A 21,406-nucleotide genomic window follows, 5' to 3' on the forward strand; every position below is an offset into this window, starting at 1 on the left:
ATTTTGGAAAATTACTGACTTTAGACTGTTTTATAATTGTGCTAAATTATGTTCTCAGAAAGTCAAAGAAACAAAACTTATAAATTGTCATTTATAGCGAAAGTCAGAAATTTCGATTTTTGTTATACACCCTGTAGTTCGTAAAGTTTTAACACTACATTAATGAAAATTAGAGAAATTACTGACTTTAGACTGTTTTATAACTGTGTTAAATTATTTAGCCGTAGTATCAAAGAAGCAAAAGTTATTAGTGTTTATTTAAAGAGAGTACCAAAAATTTCGAAAAAAATTTATTACTTCCTGTACTTTCTGTGATTTTAACAATTCCTTAATACAATTTTTATGAAAGTGTTAGTAATGAATTATTTTTGAATTGTGCCAAATTATAGCTTTATGGTGCCCAAAGTAACAAAAGTTATTAGTGATGGTGATTATTTATAGCGAGAGTCAGAAATTTCGAAACTTTTTGATTACCTCCTGTAGTTTATGTTATTTTAACACCACATCATTGCAAATTGGAGAAATTCTTGGCTTTGAATAGTTTTTTAACTTTGCTAAGTTACAACAATGTTGACCAAAATATGATTTTAGAAGATCTTTTAGGGTGACTTTCAACAATCTTTTTCAGGGCTAAAACCACGTCCAATGCCTTTGATTTATATATCAATCGAAAGAGAAATTCAAATTCTGCCTTCACTCGAAATTTCAAGTCAATAGGACAAGTAGTTAATAAAAGGCGCGCAAAAAACGAAAAATTCAACTTTTTGGATTTAAAATTCACACGGACTCAGACTGAAAAATGAAATAATTGCTAATCCTCTTCCATATGCAATACACAAGAAAGAGAATTTTAATGCGGGCGGCATTCCCGTGGTTTAGCCCGCCACAAAAGGGAAATTAGATGAATAAATTATTTGTGTCCACGTTTCGCTCAGTCTATTTGAGAAAAGGGAAACTTGCTGAAAATTAAATTTGTGATTTATTTACGTGTAATCATGTAAAGGCCTCTAGACACGTTCCAATTTGCTTAGACAATTTAGGGACAATTTCGGGTGTGATTACAGTTAGAACAGATAATTCAGAGTCCATTCAAGAAAAACTCTTCACTTGTACCTGTTGCAAATTTTAATCCCAACTTGATTATTAACTCCCTGAGGCCCGATTGCAGAAACGCGGATTAAATTTTTAGTTCAAGACTAAAGCTTTAATCTACGATTAAACGTCAAATTCGATTGCAGAATCATATTTTTTGTTTGGAATTAAATGTAGTCCGTGACTAAAATTTAGTTCTGAACTATAGCAAGGACTAAACGAAATATGGATTGCACAAACGACTTAATCTTGGATTAAACAATATAGTCTGAGACTAAACATAATCCCACAAGTTTGATGGATTATAGGACGAACTAAATTGACACTTCTAAGGCCCGATTGCAGAAACGCGGATTAAATTTTTAGTTCAAGACTAAAGCTTTAATCTACGATTAAACGTCAAATTCGATTGCAGAATCATATTTTTTGTTTGGGATTAAATGTAGTCCGTGACTAAAATTTAGTTCTGGACTATAGCAAGGACTAAACGAAATATGGATTGCACAAACGACTTAATCTTGGATTAAACGATATAGTCTGAGACTAAACATAATCCCACAAGTTTGATGGATTATATGACGAACTAAATTGACACTTCTAAGTAAAATCTTTGAGGTTATGTGGTTTTGCGACTTGTGGATGTTGAAATAATGGCAAAACAGTCTTAATTAATGGAAACGGTGACAGGCATTTTTTTATTATAGCTCTGGATGTTTAACTAAACATGATTTTTGGATGTACGCGTATTATGCGTTTTCCGGAATCAAACATAGGTGGACCACAACAGCTTATGAGCTAGCTCACCCAAATCAAGTAGATGTGGGCTCATATTTTACAATTTTTTGAATCTAAGCAAAAATGTAGGGTGAAAACGACTGACCAAAAGAATGTTAATTCCGAATTCAAATGAATTTAAGCATTTTGTTTAAAAATCAAAAATTTATACGTACATACCTGCCCCATTCATTAACTTAATTCAGTAGCTTCGTTATTTTTTAACCGATTTCGTTCGTTTTAATAGCTTTTGAAAGAGAAACGATTTCTAGACGACTTTTTGACCAAAGTTTTGATAAGCGTATTATACAAGACCCTACACTGGAAAACCTTTAGAAGGTAAAAAATCGAAAAACTAACTAATTACATCAAATTCTAGGCATAAATTCTCTGTAATAGTCTGGATACAATTTTAATACGACATGCTACAATTCATAACTAATTGCAATCGAAGAATTATGTTTCTAACTTTTTTCTTTTATCGTAACTTTGTTATTTCCTCACCGTTTTAATTAGTTTTTATAGCGTTTGATATATAGAAAAACTCTCTAAAATGGTTTTTTCCATAATAGAGGTAAGAAAGTGGAGCCTTTTAATATGATAAACTGGAGAATAACGTTATTCTAAAATAATGTACAGGTTGTAACTTTGAGACAGTAAATTATGAATAATTTTACAAAACTAATTTTTATGATTTGAAAGTCTTGTTAGGAAAAATGTTAGGAATATCGCTATTTTGACAATAATTCAACAGTTCTTGGTAAACCCCCATAACCCCTTAGTCTTGCGGAGATCTCCAAGCAAGATAAATCTTCTACTTACAGTAGTGTCACAGTTGGTACATATCCAGTTAAAACGACATTTTATTAACCAGCATTACAATATTTACATAGGAAATAATTTTAAATGTGGGTAATTTTTTATTTTCTAACCTGCAGTATCCATTATTTGGATTAATCCGTGAAGTTACATGTCAAAAATGTGGTTCGTTCACAATCAAAAACGTTTCATCCTGGATTACGTAATCCCATCTATAAACCACGTTTCTGCAATAGGATCAAAATATAGTTTAGGACTAAATTTAATCCAGGATTTTATAGTCCGTTGTTTAATCAGCGTTTCTGCAATCGGCCCTGAAAGTTTTAAGAGACTGCAAATCGTTTGTTAACAGTGGAACTTTAAAGGCGATTATTTGAATCGAGGAATTTGCTCGAATTACGAATTTATCTCCTGTTCTCTCTTGCGTTTTATTGCTTTGCTGTTAAACTTAGGGCCGATTGCAGAAACGCTGATTAAACAACGGACTATAAAATCCTGGATTAAATTTAGTCCTGAACTATATTTTGATCCTATTGCAGAAACGTGGTTTATAGATGGGATTACGTAATCCAGGATGAAACGTTTTTGATTGTGAACGAACCACATTTTTGACATGTAACTTCACGGATTAATCGAAATAATGGTACTGCAGGTCAGGAAATAAAAAATTACCCACATTTAAAATTATTTCCTATGTAAATATGGTTATCAAATGTCGTTTTAACTGGATATGTACCAACTGTGACACTACTGTAAGTAGAAGATTTATCTTGCTTGGAGATCTCCGCAAGACTAAGGGGTTATGGAGGTTATTAAGAACTATTGAATTATTGTAAAAATAGCGATATTCCTAACATTTCTGACTTTCAAATTATAGAAATTAGTTTTTATTTGTAAAATTATTCATAATCTACTGCCTCAAAGTTACAACCTGTACATTATTTTAGAATAAGGTTATTCTCCAGTTTATCATTTTAAAGGCTCTGAATTGAGATGTTCAAAATACTAAATTGCACTTTCTTACTTCTATTATAGAAAAAACCATTTTATAGAGTTTTTCTATATATCAAACGCTATAAAAACTAATTAAAACGGTGAGGAAATAACAAAGTTACGATAAAAGAAAAAAGTTAGAAACATATTTCTTCGATTGCAATTAGTTATGAATTGTAGCATGTCGTATCAAAATTGTATCCCGACTATTACAGAAAATTTATGCCTAGAATTTGATGTAATTAGTCAGTTTTTCGATTTTTTACCTTCTAAAGGTTTTCCAGTGTAGGGTCTTGTATAATACGTTTATCAAAACTTTGGTCAAAAAGTCGTTTTGAGATCTTTTCTCTTTCAAAAGCTATTAAAACGAACGAAATCGGTTAAAAAATAACGAAGCTACTGAATTCAGTTAATGAATGGGGCAGGTATGTACGTATAAATTTTTGATTTTTAAACAAAATGCTTAAATTCATTTTAATTCGGAATGAACATTCTTTTGGTCAGTCGTTTTCACCCTACATTTTTGCTTAGATTCAAAAAATTGTAAAATATGAGCCCACATCTACTTGATTTGGGTGAGCTAGCTCATAAGCTGTTGTGGTCCACCTATGTCTGATTCCGGAAAACGCATAATACGCGCACATCCAAAAATCATGGTTAGTTGAACATCCAGAGCTATAATAAAAAAATGCCTGTCACCTTTTCCATTAATTAAGACTGTTTTGCCATTATTTCAACATCCACAAGACGCAAAACCACATAACCTCAAAGATTTTACTTAGAAGTGTCAATTTAGTTCGTCCTATAATCCATCAAACTTGTGGGATTATGTTTAGTCTCAGACTAAATCGTTTAATCCAAGATTAAGTCGTTTGTGCAATCCATATTTCGTTTAGTCCTTGCTATAGTTCAGAACTAAATTTTAGTCACGGACTACATTTAATCCCAAACAAAAAATATGATTCTGCAATCGAATTTGACGTTTAATCGTAGATTAAAGCTTTAGTCTTGAACTAAAAATTTAATCCGCGTTTCTGCAATCGGGCCTTAGTGGTGTGTGTTCCTACAATTCCTCACATTTTAGTTAATTGTATGAATTATTCCCGAAATTGGGAAAATATCAACGGGAAGATTTTAATAAATACGTGCTGAATTCGAAACAGATATTAAAGCGGCTCGTTTTAGGAGTTTGTCTAACTTGGAATCGAGTTTTAAGTGGTGAAAAGTTTGGACACGGTGAAAAATCGACAGGAATTAGTTAAGCGATGTTCCTTGAGGCATTAAGTTTGTACTAGAGTATTTAGATTCTTACTCAATTTGAATTACTTAAAATCTTGGGAATCTCCCATTCAAAAAGAAAAAAATTGTAGAAATTCTTTTTTTCGATCTACATTTCTCTAAGTTGGCACTATTGATTAAGAAGTCAGAAGAAGTAACTGCCTCAAGTTTCATTACCCTAACACTAAAAATGAAAGAACTACAAGGTGTTAAAAAATTTTTGGTTATTTTTTTTTGGTACCAAAACAAAAATTTCTAAAAAAAATTCTGTTTGATCTAAATTTTTGTAAATTGGCGGTTTTAGTAAAACAAACAAAGGAAGCAACTTCCTTTAATTTCATTCTAGTAACTCTTAAAATTAAAGAACAACACAAAACACAGTTAAACACAAAAATCACAAAAATTTCTAAAAATTCTTCTCTTTGTTCAATTTTTTTGTAAATTGGCGGTTTTGAAAAGATAGGCAAGAGGTAATTTTCAATAATTTCATTCTGGTGACATCAAAAATAAAAGAATTACAGAGTGTTGTGGAAAACTGACAATTTTTTTCGAAATTTCTGGCTCCCGCTAAAAAGAACACCAATAACTTTTGCTTCTTTGACTCTATGGAGTTGTAATTTGGCAGTGCTATAAAGAAACTCACTGTCAATAATTCCTCTAAATTTCGTTGTTGTCGTTTTCAATCCACAGAAACTATAGGGTGTAATAAAAAAAAATAAAATTTTTGGCCCTCGATGCAAATAAACACTAATAACTTTTGTTTCTCTAATTTTTATTTAGTTATACTTTAGAACAGTTATAATACAGCTCTAAGTCAACAATTTTTCTAAATTGCAAAGATGTGGTGTTAAAACAATAGGATCTACAGGGTGTAATAAAAATTTTTCGAAATTTCTGGCCCTCGCTTTAAACAAACACTAGTAACTTTTTTTTTTCGGTTCTTCAGAGATATAATTAGCCCACAGTTATAAAACAACTCAAAGACAAGAATTCTTTCAAATTTCGTTGATGTAGTGTCACAACTACAGAAATTACAAGCTGTAATCGAAAATTTTTGAAATTTCTTGCTCTCGCTAAAAATGAACAATACTAACTTTTGCTTTTTTGGCTCCATAAAATATGATTTGGCACACTTATAAAACAACCCAAACTTAGTAATCTCTCAAAATTCCATTACTGTAGCGTTAAAACCACAGGAACTACAGGGTGTAATCGAAATTTTTTGAAATTTTTGGCTCTCGCTATAAATAAACACTAATTATTTTTGTTTCTTTAAGTTCATAGAGATATAATTTGGCACAGTTATGAAACAGCCTAAATTCAGTAATTTATTTAAATTTCATTAATGTGGTGTTAAAACAATAGGAACTACATGGAATAATTAAAAAACTTTCGAAATTTTTGGCTCTCGTTAAAATAGACACTAATAACTTTGGCATTTATAGTTTTATAGAGTTTTAATTTGGTACTGTTAGGCAACGAGTCAAATCCAACAATTTCTCTAAATTGCATTGATGTAAGGTCAAAATCACTGGAATTACAGGGCGTAATTGAAAAGTTTCGAAATTTTTGGCTTTTGTTATCAATGACTACACACAATTTTTGTGTTTTTGAGCCCATTGAGACATATTTTGGCACAGTTCTAAAACAGCCCATGTTCAGTTATTTCTCCAAATTTCATTAATGTGGTATTAAAACAACGGGAACTACAGGGTGTAATAAAAAAAATTCAAAAATTTTGTCCCTCGCTAAATATAAACACTAATGACTTTGGCTTCTTCAGTTTCTTAGAGTTCTAATTTAATACAATTAGACAACGAGTCAAAACCAACAACTTCTCTAAATTGCATTGATGTAGTGTTAAAATCACTGAAACTACAGGGTATAATCGAATATTTATGAAATTTTTGGCTCTCGCTATAAATAAACACTAATTATTTTTGTTTCTTTAAGTTCATAGAGATATAATTTGACACAGTTATGAAACAGCCTAAATTCAGTAATTTCTTTAAATTTCATTAATGTGGTGTTAAAACAACAGGAACTACAGGGAATAATTAAAAATTTTTGAAATTTCTGGCTCTCGTTAAAAATAGACACTAATAACTTCAGCTTCTATAGCTTTATAGAGTTGTAATTTGATACAGTTAGACAAGCAGTCAAAACCAACAATTTTTCCAAATTGCATTAATGTAGTGTTAAAATTACTAGAACTACAGGGTGTAATTGAAAAGTTTCGAATTTTTTCACTCTCGTTAGCAATGACCACACACAACTTTTGTGTTTTTGAGCCCATTGAGACATATTTTGGCAGAGTTCTAAAGCAGCCCATGTTCAGTTATTTCTCCAAATTTCATTAATGTGGTATTAAAACAACGGGAACTACAGGATGTAATAAAAAATTTTCAAAAATTTTGTCCCTCGCTAAATATAAACACTAATGACTTTGGCTTCTTCAGTTTCTTAGAGTTCTAATTTAATATAATTAGACAACGAGTCAAAACCAACAACTTCTCTAAATTGCATTGATGTAGTGTTAAAATCACTGAAACTACAGGGTGTAATCGAAAATTTTTGAAATTTTTGGCTCTCGCTATAAATAAACACTAATAATTTTTGTTTTTTTAAGTTTATGGAGAGATAATTTGGCACAGTTATGGAACAGCCTAAATTCAGGAATTTCTTAAAATTTCATTAATGTGCTGTTAAAACAACAGGAACTACAGGGAATAATTAAAAATTTTTGAAATTTCTGGCTCTCGTTAAAAATAGACACTAATAACTTTAGCTTCTATAGCTTTATAGAGTTGTAATTTGATACAGTTAGACAAGCAGTCAAAACCAACAATTTTTCCAAATTGCATTAATGTAGTGTCAAAATTACTAGAACTACAGGGTGTAATTGAAAAGTTTCGAATTTTTTCACTCTCGTTAGCAATGACCACACACAACTTTTGTGTTTTTGAGCCCATTGAGACATATTTTGGCACAGTTCTAAAACAGCCCATGTTGAGTTATTTTTCCAAATTTCATTAATGTGGTATTAAAACAACGGGAACTACAGGGTGTAATAAAAAAATTTAAAAAAATTTGTCCCTCGCTAAATATAAACACTAATGACTTTGGCTTCTTCAGTTTCTTAGAGTTCTAATTTAATAAAATTAGACAACGAGTCAAAACCAACAACTTCTCTAAATTGCATTGATGTAGTGTTAAAATCACTGAAACTACAGGGTGTAATCGAAAATTTTTGAAATTTTTGGCTCTCGCTATAAATAAACACTAATAATTTTTGTTTTTTTAAGTTTATGGAGAGATAATTTGGCACAGTTATGGAACGGCCTAAATTCAGGAATTTCTTAAAATTTCATTAATGTGCTGTTAAAACAACAGGAACTACAGGGAATAATTAAAAATTTTTGAAATTTCTGGCTCTCGTTAAAAATAGACACTAATAACTTCAGCTTCTATAGCTTTATAGAGTTGTAATTTGATACAGTTAGACAAGCAGTCAAAACCAACAATTTCTCCAAATTGCATAGATGTAGTGTTAAAATTACTAGAACTACAGGGTGTAATTGAAAATTTTTCAAAATTTCTGGCCCTCGCTAAAAGTAAACACTAGTAACTTTTGCTTTTTTGGCTCTATAGAGTTGTAATTTGGCACAGTTAAAGAACTGCTTAAAAGCAACAATTTTTATAAATTGCATTGATGTAGTGTTAAAATCACTAGAACTACAGAGTGTAATCGAAAATTTTCGAAATTTTTGGTCCTCGCTAAAAATGAACACTTTTGTTTTTTTGACTCAATAGAGTTGTAATTTAGCACAGTTAAAATACAACTCAAAACCAACAATTTCACGAAATTGTAATAATGTGTTATTAAAACTGCAAGGACTACAGGGTCTAATAAAAAAATTTGAAATTTCAGGCTCCCCACGCTATAAATGATCTCTTTTATTTAATTGAAAGTCAATATTTCGCTTATTTTTCAATCAAACTTAAGTTATAAAATACTTATTTTACTCAGAATTTTACGCAGATTTCAAATCCGAGCTCAAAATCTACACACGACTACAAATAACTAAGCTATTCACGCGTAAAATTCTGAAAAATTAATTTTAATTTTTGTAATTTTTAAATCTCAATATCTCGGAAACCATGAAAGATAGAAAGATGCGGTCTTCGCCATAGCTTTTCTTGCGCTTTTTTGTTTTCGAATTTGCCCTCAAACTCCTAAAATTCAATAGTCAATTTTAAAAAAAAAAAAAAGTTTTTTACACAAAGTTTGAAAAATTGGATTTTTTGTTTTTTGGTCGCCTCTCGTAAACTGTTTGTACTACCAATCCGAAATTTAGACAGATGATAGACTTTGAGCTGCACGTTGAACTGGTATTAAACTCAAAAACAATAAACCTTGATTTCGCCTAGAAAAAGTTCCTTCATAATCACCCTAAAAAGACTTATATCGGTCAATATCTAGTTTGTTCCTACAGCAAACTTTTGTTATTGTGGCTCATTTTACGCAGAATTTCACACAAAACCCAAAACTGTGCTAATTTTTCACGTGCGTCAACAAATAACTGAGTTATCACCGATTGAAATTTGAGGTCGTCGCCAGAGGGCCAAAATTATGACGCTCCGGAAAATCGGCGTGCATATCTCAGTAACTACGACAGATAAAGCGATGCGGTTTTCGCCACCGTTTTCCTCACGTTTTGCTTCCTCAAAATTCGCTTTTCGATTTTCCGGAATTCGAAAATTTGATTTTTACGAAAAAAAAACTCCCGACTCGAACTTAGTGAATCTAATTCGGTCGTTATCTAGCTTATTCCAGTTTCTGCACAATTAACAGTACTCAGAATAAGAGAAGATTCCTCGTAATGTCTTGGCATGGCAATTATCTCTAATTATTGCTCAACAAGCGGAAAAAATGCTTCCATTTTATTGTTTTGCGCCTCATTCTCCAATTTCATAATCCGAGTTAAAACTGACTAGCTATTCACAAGCGGACTCGAATTAAACTTGCAAAGAAATTACGCTGTGGCAATAAATTTTTCATTAAGATTTTGTTCGGATTAAAAGGGTGAAGTTTGTTTTTTCACTTACGCTTCAAAATGGGCTATATTTTCTGTTGGGTAATTCTATTTATTGCTTTACTAAGGAAAAGCGCACGTGTTGCAGGTGGTTTGGCGCAGATAAAGTTTCTTTCATAAATTTATCTATCTAACGACTTATTTGCCGCAATAGAGGATTTATCGGGGAGTTTACGATGTTAGTTTCTTATTTTATGGTTCGCAAATTTGATGAAGCTCTCTGTGTGTGGAAGTGGAGGTTTTACTTTCGGTGGTTTCCGCGGACATTGTCTTGAATAAAGAGAGAATTTCTATGAAAAATGGATGTGGTTTAAATTTTCTTTTCTTTTTAGAATTTTTAACAAAAGGGCGCATTGAAAATTATCTGGAAAATGTGAAAATAATATATCGGACTGTAAAAATAAAAAAAATGAATAAATACCCAAAAAAAAAACTAAATAAAAAATCCAAAATTTGTGATGTTTGACGTGCACTTTTACAATTTGACACAGTTATGGAGCATTTACAACTAACTAACCTCCTTAAATTTCATTGGTGAGGCATTACAATTATCACAGTTACAAGTTTTAATATAATTATTTGGAAATTTTTGGTTTGTCTTCAAAATAAAAATTCCAAACTTTGTTATGTCTGACTTACAATTTTGCAATTTAACACAGTTCTTAAGCAACCCCATAGCACTAGCGTCACCAAATTTTATTGATGAGGCGTTAAAATTAGTAAAGATACAAACATAATTAAAATTTTATGGAAATTTTTGGTTCATCTCAAAATAAAACGTTCCAAAATTTGTCATGGTAGACTTACTACTTTAAAATTTGGCAGAATTAATAAGCAACTTAAAATAATTAACTTCCCCAAATTTCATTGCTGTGGCGTTGGAATTACGAAAATGACAAGCTGTATTAATTTTTTTTTTATTTTCGATTCATCTCAGAATACAAAATTGCAAAATTTGTCGTGATTGACCTACAATTTTGAAATTTTTTTGACTTACAATTTTTAATTTTCACACATTTAGTAAACAACTTTAAATGAGTAACCTCACCAAATTTCATTGATGTGGCGTTAAAATTTCCAAAGTTACAAGCTTTAATACATTTTTTTTGAAAATTTTTGGTTTATCTCAAAACGCAAAATTTCAAAATTTGTCATGATTAACTTACAATTTTGTAATTTTACCCGTACAATAAACAACTCGAAATGATTAACCTTTTCAAATTTCATTGCCGTGGCGTTAAAATTACCAGAATTACAAGCCTTAATAAACTTTTTTGAAAATTATCCGTTTGTCTTCTGAATAAAAAATTCCTAAATTTGACATGTTTGACTTACCATTTTGTAATTTCACACGTTTAATAAACAACTGAAAATGACTAACTTCACCAAATTTCATTGTTGTGGCGTTAAAATTATCAGAATTACAAGCCTTATTAAAGTTTTTTGGAAATTTTCTGTTCGTCCTCAAAATAAAAAATTACAAAATTTGTCATCTTTGACTTACAAATTTGTAAATTCAGACGTTTAATAATCAACTTTAAATGACTAAGCTCACCAAATTTCATTAATGTGATGTTGAAAATACCAAAATTACAAACAAACAATAAAGTATTTTAAAAAAATTCCGCTCGTCTTTTAAATAATAAGTTCCAAAATTTGTCATGTTTGACTTACAGTTTTGTAATTTCACACGATTAATAAACAACTCTCTACGAATACCTTCACTAAATTTCATCGATGTAGCTTTAACATTACCAGAACTACATGCCAAAATATTTTTTTTATTAATTTTTGTTTGTCTCCAAATTAAAAATTCCAAAATGTGTCATGTTTGACTTACAATTTTAAATTGTGACACATTTAGTAAACAACTTTAAATGAGTAACCTCACCAAATTTAATCGATGTGGCGTTAAAATTACCAAAGATACAAACATAATTAATTTTTTATGGAAATTTATGGCTCATCTTAAAATAAAAAATTCCAAAATTTGTCATAGTAGACTTACAATTTTTGCATTTGGCACAGTCAATAAGCAACTTCATATAACTTACCTCACCAAATTTCTTTGCTATGCCGTTAAAATTACCAGAATTACAAGCTTTAATAAAGTTTTTTGAAAATTTGTTATTCGTCTCAAAACAAAAAATTTCTAAATTTGTCATATTAGACTTACAATTTTGTAATTTTACACGTTTACTAAACAACTCTAACTGGCTAACTTCATCAAATTTCATTGATGTGACGATAAAATTACCAGAATTACTCACCTCATTAAATTTTTTTGCAAATTTTCCGTTTGCCTCCAAAAAAAAAATTCCAAAATTTATTAAGTTTGATTTACAAATTTGAATTTTCACACATTTAATAAACAACTCTAAATGACTAACCTCACAAAATTTTATCGATGTGGAGTAAAGATTACTAGAATTTCAAGCCTTAATAAAGTTATTGAAAATTTTCCGTTTGTTTCCAAAATAAAAAATTAAAATTTGTTATGTTTGACTTACAATTTTGAATTTTCACACATTTAATAAACAACTTTTAATAAATAACCTCACCAAATATTTTCGATGTGACGGTAAAATTATCAAAATTACAAACATTAATAAAGTTTTAAAAAAAAATTTTATTCGTCTTCAAAATAAAATCCAAAATTTGTCTTGTTTGACTAACAATTTTTTAATTTTACACATTTAATAAACAACTCTATACGACTAACCTAACGAAATTTTGTCGATGTTGGCGTTAAAATTACGAAAATATTAGCCCAAATAAAGTTTTTTGAAATTTTTTTGTTTGTCATCTAAATAAAAAAATCCAAAATTTATCATGTTTGACTTACAATTTTGTAATTTCACACGCTTAATAAACAACTCTAGATAACAAACCTCACCAAATTTCATGAAAGTAGCGTTAAAATTACCAGAGGTACAAGCTTTAATGAAAATTTTTGAATATTTTTCGTTTGTCTTCAAAATAAAAAATTTCAAAATTTGTAATGTTTGTAATTTGCATAATAAACAGCTCTAAATAACAAACCTCACCAAATCTCATTAATGTGGCGTTAAAATTACCAAAATTACAAGCCATAATAAAGTTTTTTGAAAATTCTCCATTCGTCTTTTGAATAAATAATTCCAAAATTTGTCATGTTTATCTTACAATTTTGTTATTTCGCAAGTTTAATAATCAATTCCAAATGACTAACCTTCCTAAATTCATTGATATGGCGTTAAAATTTGCAGAGTTACAAGTTTTAACTTTTTTATGGAAAAATTTGGTTCAACTTGTAATAAAAATTTTTAAAATTTGTCATGGTTAACTTACAATATAGAAATTTCGCACGAGCAATAATCAACTCTAAGTAACTAACCTTACCCAATTTCATTGATGTGGCATTAAAATTACTAGAGTTACAAGCCTAAATAAAAATTTTTGAAAATTTTTCTTTTGTCTTTTAAATTAAAAATTACAAAATGTTTGACTTACAATTTTGTAATTCCGCGCACTTAATAAACAACTCAAAGTGCCGAACCCAAATAATTGCCAAAATTTCATACCTAAATAATAATTTTGAAAACTTTTTTTTCATATTCTAATTAAAAAATTACAAAATTTGTCATGTTGGATTTACAATTTTGTAATTTCGCGCACTTAATAAACAACCCAAAGTAACAAACCTCCTCAAATTTTATTTATGTGGTGTTAAAATTTCCTAAGTTACAAAACTTAATAAAAAGTTTTGAAAATTTTTGGTTCATTTCGAAATAAAAAATTTCAAAATTTGTCATGTTTGAATTATAATTTTGTGTATTCCTAAGTTTATAAATCAACTCTAAATGACAAATCTCACTAAATTTCATTGGTGTGGCGTCAAAATTACCGGAATTACAAACCTTAATAAGGTTTTTGGAAAAATTTCCGCTTGTCTCCTAAATAAAAAATTCCTAAATTTGTCATGTTTGACTTCCAATATTGAAATTTCGCACGAACAATAATTAGCTCTAGGTAACTAACCTTACAAAATTTCATTGTAGTGGCATTAAAATTACTAGAGTTACAAGCTTTAATAAACATTTTTGAAAATTTTTCTTTCGTATTCTAAATAAAAAATTACAAAATTTGTCATGTTGAATTTACAATTTTGTAATTCCTCGCCCTTAATAAACCACTCAAAGTGACGAACCTCCCCAAATTTCATTAATGTTGGCGTTTAAATTACCAAAGTTTCTAACCTTAATAATATTTTTGATATTCTTTTTTCGTTTTCTAAATAAAAAATTACAAAATTTGTCATGTTGGATTTACAATTTTGTAATTTCGCGCACGTAATAAACAACCCAAAGTAACAAACCTCCTCAAATATTATTAATGTAGTGTTAAAATTTCCAAAAGTACAAAACTTAATAAAAAGTTTTGAAAAATTTTGGTTTATTTCGAAATAAAAAAAATCCCAAATTTGTCATGTTTGACTTACAATATTGAAATTTTGCATAAACAATAATTAGCTCTAGGTAACTAACCTTACGCAATTTCATTGTAGTGGCATTAAATTTACTAGAGTTATAAGCTTTAATAAACATTTTTGAAAATTTTTCTTTCGTATTCTAAATAAAAAATTACAAAATTTGTCATGTTGAATTTACAATTTTGTAATTCCCCGCCCTTAATAAACAACTCAAAGTGACAAACCTCCCCAAATTTCATTAATGTTGGCGTTGAAATTACCAAAGTTTCTAACCTTAATAATATTTTTGAAATTTTTTTTTCGTTTTCTAAATAAAAAATTACAAAATTTGTCATGTTGGATTTACAATTTTGTAATTTCGCGCACTTAATAAACAACCCAAAGCAACAAACCTCCTCAAATTTTATTAATGTGGTGTTAAAATTTCCAAAGTTACAAAACTTAATAAAAAGTTTTGAAAATTTTTGGTTCATTTCGAAATAAAAAAATTCCAAAATTTGTCATGTTTGAATTATAATTTTGTGTTTTCCTAAATTTATAAATCAACTCTAAATGACAAACCTCACTAAAATTCATTGGTGTGGCGTTAAAATTACTGGAATTACTAGCCTTAATCAGGTTTTTTTTAAATTTCCGTTTATCTCTTAAATAAAAAAAAAACAAAATGTTTGTTTTATTAGAATTTTGTAATTTCTCACATTTAATAAACAACTCTAACTGACTAACATTGCTGTGGCGACAAAATTACCAAAGTTATAACCCTTAATAAAAAATTTTAAATTTTTTTAAATTTTTTTGTACATCTCCGAATAAATAATTCCAATATTTGTCATGATTGACTTACAATATTGCAATTTCGCACGAGCAATAATCAACTCTAAGTAATTAACCTTACCCAATTTCATTTATGTAGCATTGAAATTACTAGAGTTACAAGCCTTATTAAAAATTTTTTAAAATTTTTATTTCGTCTTCTAAATAAAAATTACAAAATTTGTTATGTTTGACTTACAATTTTGTAATTCCGCGCACTTAATAAACAACTGAAAGAGACGAACCTCCCCAAATTTCATCAATGTTGGCGTTCAAATTACCACAGTTTCAAACCTTAATAAGGTTTTTGAATTTTTTTTTATTCTAAATAAAAAATTACAAAATTTGTCATGTTGGATTTACAATTTTGTAATTTCGCGCACTTAATAAACAGCTCAAAGTAACAAACCTCCTCAAATTTTATTAATGTGGTGTTAAAATTTCCAAAGTTACAAAACTTAATAAAAAGTTTTGAAAATTTTTGGTTCATTTCAAAATAAAAAATTCCAAAATTTGTCATGTTTGAATTATAATTTTGTGTTTTCCTAAGTTTATAAATCAACTCTAAATGACAAACCTCACTAAATTTCATTGGTGTGGCGTCAAAATTACCGGAATTACAAGCCTTAATAAGGTTTTTGGAAAAATTTCCGCTTGTCTCCTAAATAAAAAATTCCTAAATTTGTCATATTTGACTTACAATATTGAAATTTCGCACGAACAATAATTAGCTCTAGGTAACTAACCTTACCCAATTTCATTGTAGTGGCATTAAAATTACTAGAGTTACAAGCTTTAATAAACATTTTTGAAAATTTTTCTTTCGTATTCTAAATAAAAAATTACAAAATTTGTCATGTTGGATTTACAATTTTGTAATTTCGCGCACTTAATAAACAACCCAAAGTAACAAACCTCCTCAAATATTATTAATGTAGTGTTAAAATTTCCAAAGGTACAAAACTTAATAAAAAGTTTTGAAAATTTTTGGTTTATTTCGAAATAAAAAAAATCCAAAATTTGTCATGTTTGACTTACAATATTGAAATTTTGCATAAACAATAATTAGCTCTAGGTAACTAACCTTACGCAATTTCATTGTAGTGGCATTAAAATTACTAGAGTTATAAGCTTTAATAAACATTTTTGAAAATTTTTCTTTCGTATTATAAATAAAAAATTACAAAATTTGTCATGTTGAATTTACAATTTTGTAATTCCCCGCCCTTAATAAACGACTCAAAGTGACGAACCTCCCCAAATTTCATTAATGTTGGCGTTGAAATTACCAAAGTTTCTTACCTTAATAATATTTTTGAAATTTTTTTTTTCGTTTTCTAAATAAAAAATTACAAAATTTGTCATGTTGGATTTACAATTTTGTAATTTCGCGCACTTAATAAACAACCCAAAGTAACAAACCTCCTCAAATATTATTAATGTAGTGTTAAAATTTCCAATGGTACAAAACTTAATAAAAAGTTTTGAAAATTTTTGGTTTATTTCGAAATAAAAAAAATCCAAAATTTGTCATGTTTGACTTACAATATTGAAATTTTGCATAAACAATAATTAGCTCTAGGTAACTAACCTTACGCAATTTCATTGTAGTGGCATTAAAATTACTAGAGTTATAAGCTTTAATAAACATTTTTGAAAATTTTTCTTTCGTATTCTAAATAAAAAATTACAAAATTTGTCATGTTGAATTTACAATTTTGTAATTCCCCGCCCTTAATAAACAACTCAAAGTGACGAACCTCCCCAAATTTCATTAATGTTGGCGTTGAAATTACCAAAGTTTCTAACCTTAATAATATTTTTGAAATTTTTTTTTTTCGTTTTCTAAATAAAAAATTCCAAAATTTGTCATGTTGGATTTACAATTTTGTAATTTCGCGCACTTAATAAACAACCCAAAGTAACAAACCTCCTCAAATTTTATTAATGTGGTGTTAAAATTTCCAAAGTTACAAAACTTAATAAAAAGTTTTGAAAATTTTTGGTTCATTTCGAAATAAAAAAATTCCAAAATTTGTCATGTTTGAATTATAATTTTGTGTTTTCCTAAATTTATAAATCAACTCTAAATGACAAACCTCACTAAATTTCATTGGTGTGGCGTTAAAATTACCGCAATTACAAGCCTTAATAAGGTTTTTGGAAAAATTTCCGCTTGTCTCCTAAATAAAAAATTCCTAAATTTGTCATGTTTGACTTCCAATATTGAAATTTCGCACGAACAATAATTAGCTCTAGGTAACTAACCTTACAAAATTTCATTGTAGTGGCATTAAAATTACTAGAGTTACAAGCTTTAATAAACATTTTTGAAAATTTTTCTTTCGTATTCTAAATAAAAAATTACAAAATTTGTCATGTTGAATTTACAATTTTGTAATTCCTCGCCCTTAATAAACCACTCAAAGTGACGAACCTCCCCAAATTTTATTAATGTTGGCGTTTAAATTACCAAAGTTTCTAACCTTAATAATATTTTTGAAATTTTTTTTTTCGTTTTCTAAATAAAAAATTACAAAATTTGTCATGTTGGATTTACAATTTTGTAATTTCGCGCACTTAATAAACAACCCAAAGCAACAAACCTCCTCAAATTTTATTAATGTGGTGTTAAAATTTCCAAAGTTACAAAACTTAATAAAAAGTTTTGAAAATTTTTGGTTCATTTCGAAATAAAAAAATTCCAAAATTTGTCATGTTTGAATTATAATTTTGTGTTTTCCTAAATTTATAAACCAACTCTAAATGACAAACCTCACTAAAATTCATTGGTGTGGCGTTAAAATTACTGGAATTACTAGCCTTAATAAGGTTTTTTTTAAATTTCAGTTTATCTCTTAAATAAAAAAAAAAGACAAAATGTTTGTTTTATTAGAATTTTGTAATTTCTCACATCTAATAAACAACTCTAACTGACTAACATTGCTGTGGCGACAAAATTACCAAAGTTATAACCCTTAATAAAAATTTTTAAAAATTTTTGAAATTTTTTAGTACATCTCCGAATAAATAATTCCAAAATTCGTCATGGTTGACTTACAATAATGCAATTTCGCACGAGCAATAATCAACTCTAAGTAACTAACCTTACCCAATTTCATTTATGTAGCATTGAAATTACTAGAAATACAAGCCTTATTAAAAATTTTTGAAAATTTTTATTTTGTCTTCTAGATAAAAATTACAAAATTTGTTATGTTTGACTTACAATTTTGTAATCCCGCGCACTTAATAAACAACTCAAAGAGACGAACCTCCCCAAATTTCATCAATGTTGGCGTTCAAATTACCACAGTTTCAAACCTTAATAAGGTTTTTGAATTTTTTTTTATTCTAAATAAAAAATTACAAAATTTGTCATGTTGGATTTACAATTTCGTAATTTCGCGCATTTAATAAACCACTCAAAGCGACAAACCTTTCCAAAGTTTATTAATGTGGTGTTAAAAATTCTAATCTTACAAGTTTCAATAAAATATTTTTGGAAATTTTTGATAGATCTTAAAAACCATCAAAAATATATCTTTTTTCACCTACAATTTTCCAATTTTTTTTGATCTCCCGTTAATCCAGCCAGAAAAGAGGTGAAGTTGCACTCCTTCCAGACCATTCCCAGACCATGTCGCCGACTTATTTAACGCCCGCCCCCACACCCCAAACGGAACTTCCAAACTTCCAAACAAACCAAAAAACCTCCAACACCTTCCACGCTCCTGCCATTTGCACTATTTTCCCTTGTAATCACCTAATTATACAATTGTTTGCAGACGCTTCTGGCGGTCGCAGACATGGAAACACGTTCGCCATGAACATGAACGCCAGCACCGAAGGCCAACTCCGCTCCAGACGCAAAGCTGCTAAAATGCTCGTAGCTGTCGTAGTCATGTTTGCTATCTGCTACTTCCCCGTACATTTGCTCTCTATCTTAAGGTAAGAGGCTTTTTCAAGTGACAGAAGCTTTCTGCGATGAATCGCGACCAAGTTTGAGTTATAGGCGGCGGTGGAACTTTCAACACTGAATGTCAATCTGCGATTGTTTTTTCTTGTTTCCACCGCCAGCGCGTTTTCCTTTGAATTTTATATCTTTTTTCCTCAGGAGGTCTCTGGGGGAGGCGACCGCTAATTGCTAATTAACTGTGAATGAACAACTCGTCTTTCGCTTTGTTTGAAGCTTTTCTATGTGTGATTACAGGAAAACTGTGGGCTTGAAAAATACGGATGGAAATAGGGCGTTTTCTTTGATTTCGCACTGGCTGTGCTACGCCAACAGCGCTGTCAATCCCATCATCTACAATTTCATGAGCGGTGAGTATTTAGTTTCTGACTAAAGAAATTTGTGATCGAGTGGGCCTTGGAAAGGTTGTGTGGCGGCGTCGCGTCGGGCTGAAAATCGTATTTACCTCACCAAATATAGTGCGTTTTAGATCTAGATTTTTCCGGGATCTAAAATTTTCATTTTTCTTGAATCGCGGTTTTTTTGGAATCCAGAAATTTTACATTTTTATGTTGTTCATTCAAAATTTCTTCAGTTTTTCGATGCCGAAATCCCAAAACTAATTTTTTTGAAATTTTAAATCAATAATTTTTTGTTTTAGTGGCATAATTCCGGTCCTTTCGGGTCTTTACCTTTAATTATTTAATGTATTAATTTTTTTATTTAATTTATTAATTTACGTAATTATTATTTTTTTAAATTATATTCTTCCAAGTAGCATAACTCCAGTTCTTCCGGATCTTGACTCTTGAAATTTGGCACGATTAATAAGCTCAAACTGCTTATAAAATGTGCAAAAACTCAAAATTGTAGACCCAAAACTATATTTTTTAGAAATCTTGAATTAGGTATTAAAAGTTTTTTTAATTATATTCTTTCAAGTGGCATAACTCCGGTTTTTCCGGATAATCACTCTTGAAATTTGGCACAGTAAACAGGTTTGGACTGTTAATAAAGTAAGCAAAACTTCAAAATTATAAACCCAAAACTATATTTTTCAATAAATTTTGATTGTTTTATGTTTTTTTTTCCTAATTATATTCTTCCGAATGGCATAACTCCGTTTTTTCTAAATCTTGACCCTTGAAATTTTGCACAATAAACTCGGACTGTTAATAAAATGACCAAAAGGTCAAAATTAAAGACCCAAAACCATATTTTTTAGAAATTTTCAATTATATACAGGGTGATTTTTAAAAAACGGCAGGAGTTGTAAAATTTTTATTTATGAACCAATTTCTAAAATTAAAAAAACAAATTAAGTGGTTTTTAATTTACTATAAACTGATGATTTTAGAATTTTTCTAAATGTCTTAGTATCTTTTCGGCGATATTCAACTTTCTTATTTTAAATTGGCACCCATATTTTTTTTCCATAATTTGGAAGATATTAATTTTCTTGATTCAGAAATGTGTAATATGTTCTACTTTTAACAAAAAAAATATTTAAAAAAAAATATCAAAATTGAAAAAAATAATCAATAAAAGTTAATAAAATCTAAATTCATGGTGTCAATTGTGCAATGAAAAAAACGGGATGGCGTTTCAACAGTATTTCAATTAAATTAGGTACATGTTTTTTTTCATTTGTAATTATTACCGTCTTTTGTTATCAATAATTTCAAAAAAGATTGCCAATCCTTTTTGTTATTTGCTGCTTTTTGACATTACAATAACGGTATTGTGTTATTTGACAGGACGCACCTAGATTTTATTAACATTTATTGCCTTAATTTTTTCATTTTTGATAATTGATAATTAAAGTTAACAGAGCTAAGCAAATAAATAGAAATTTTTGAATTTTGATTTTGCCCTAAAAGTAAATATTTAAAAAAAAAATTGTTTTTTCTCAAAAATTTTGAAAATTGTCAATAAACGTGTCAGAATAATTAGCAAAAGAACGAAATATCATGCTCGTGGTTTTAAAATTAATAATTTGGTCGAATTATACAGAAAACCTTGGAAATTTTGATTCATAGCTTTAAAAATACTTTTCTAAAATCTTTTTCTTGGTCTAAAACATTGTCTTGGTCTAAAACATTGTACATCGTACAT

The 21,406-nt window shown here is 29.0% G+C and overlaps 1 protein-coding gene across 2 annotated transcripts in view; it reads left to right on the plus strand.

Moving 5' to 3' along the window:
• The window catches only part of LOC148180490 (orexin/Hypocretin receptor type 1-like), a 201,642-nt gene that overhangs the window by 173,856 nt on the left and 6,380 nt on the right, over positions 1-21,406 (plus strand). For both annotated transcript variants that reach the window (XM_088047731.1, XM_088047723.1), the window contains exons 5-6: positions 19,125-19,287; positions 19,550-19,662. In XM_088047731.1, coding sequence (XP_087903857.1) covers positions 19,125-19,287; positions 19,550-19,662 — 276 coding nt within the window. The remainder of the gene's footprint in view (positions 1-19,124; positions 19,288-19,549; positions 19,663-21,406) is intronic.

This window comes from Gnatocerus cornutus, chromosome 1 (assembly GCF_029298725.1).
Source record: "Gnatocerus cornutus isolate USDA-ARS CGAHR chromosome 1, icGnaCorn1.1, whole genome shotgun sequence".
NCBI lineage: Eukaryota > Metazoa > Arthropoda > Insecta > Coleoptera > Tenebrionidae > Gnatocerus > Gnatocerus cornutus.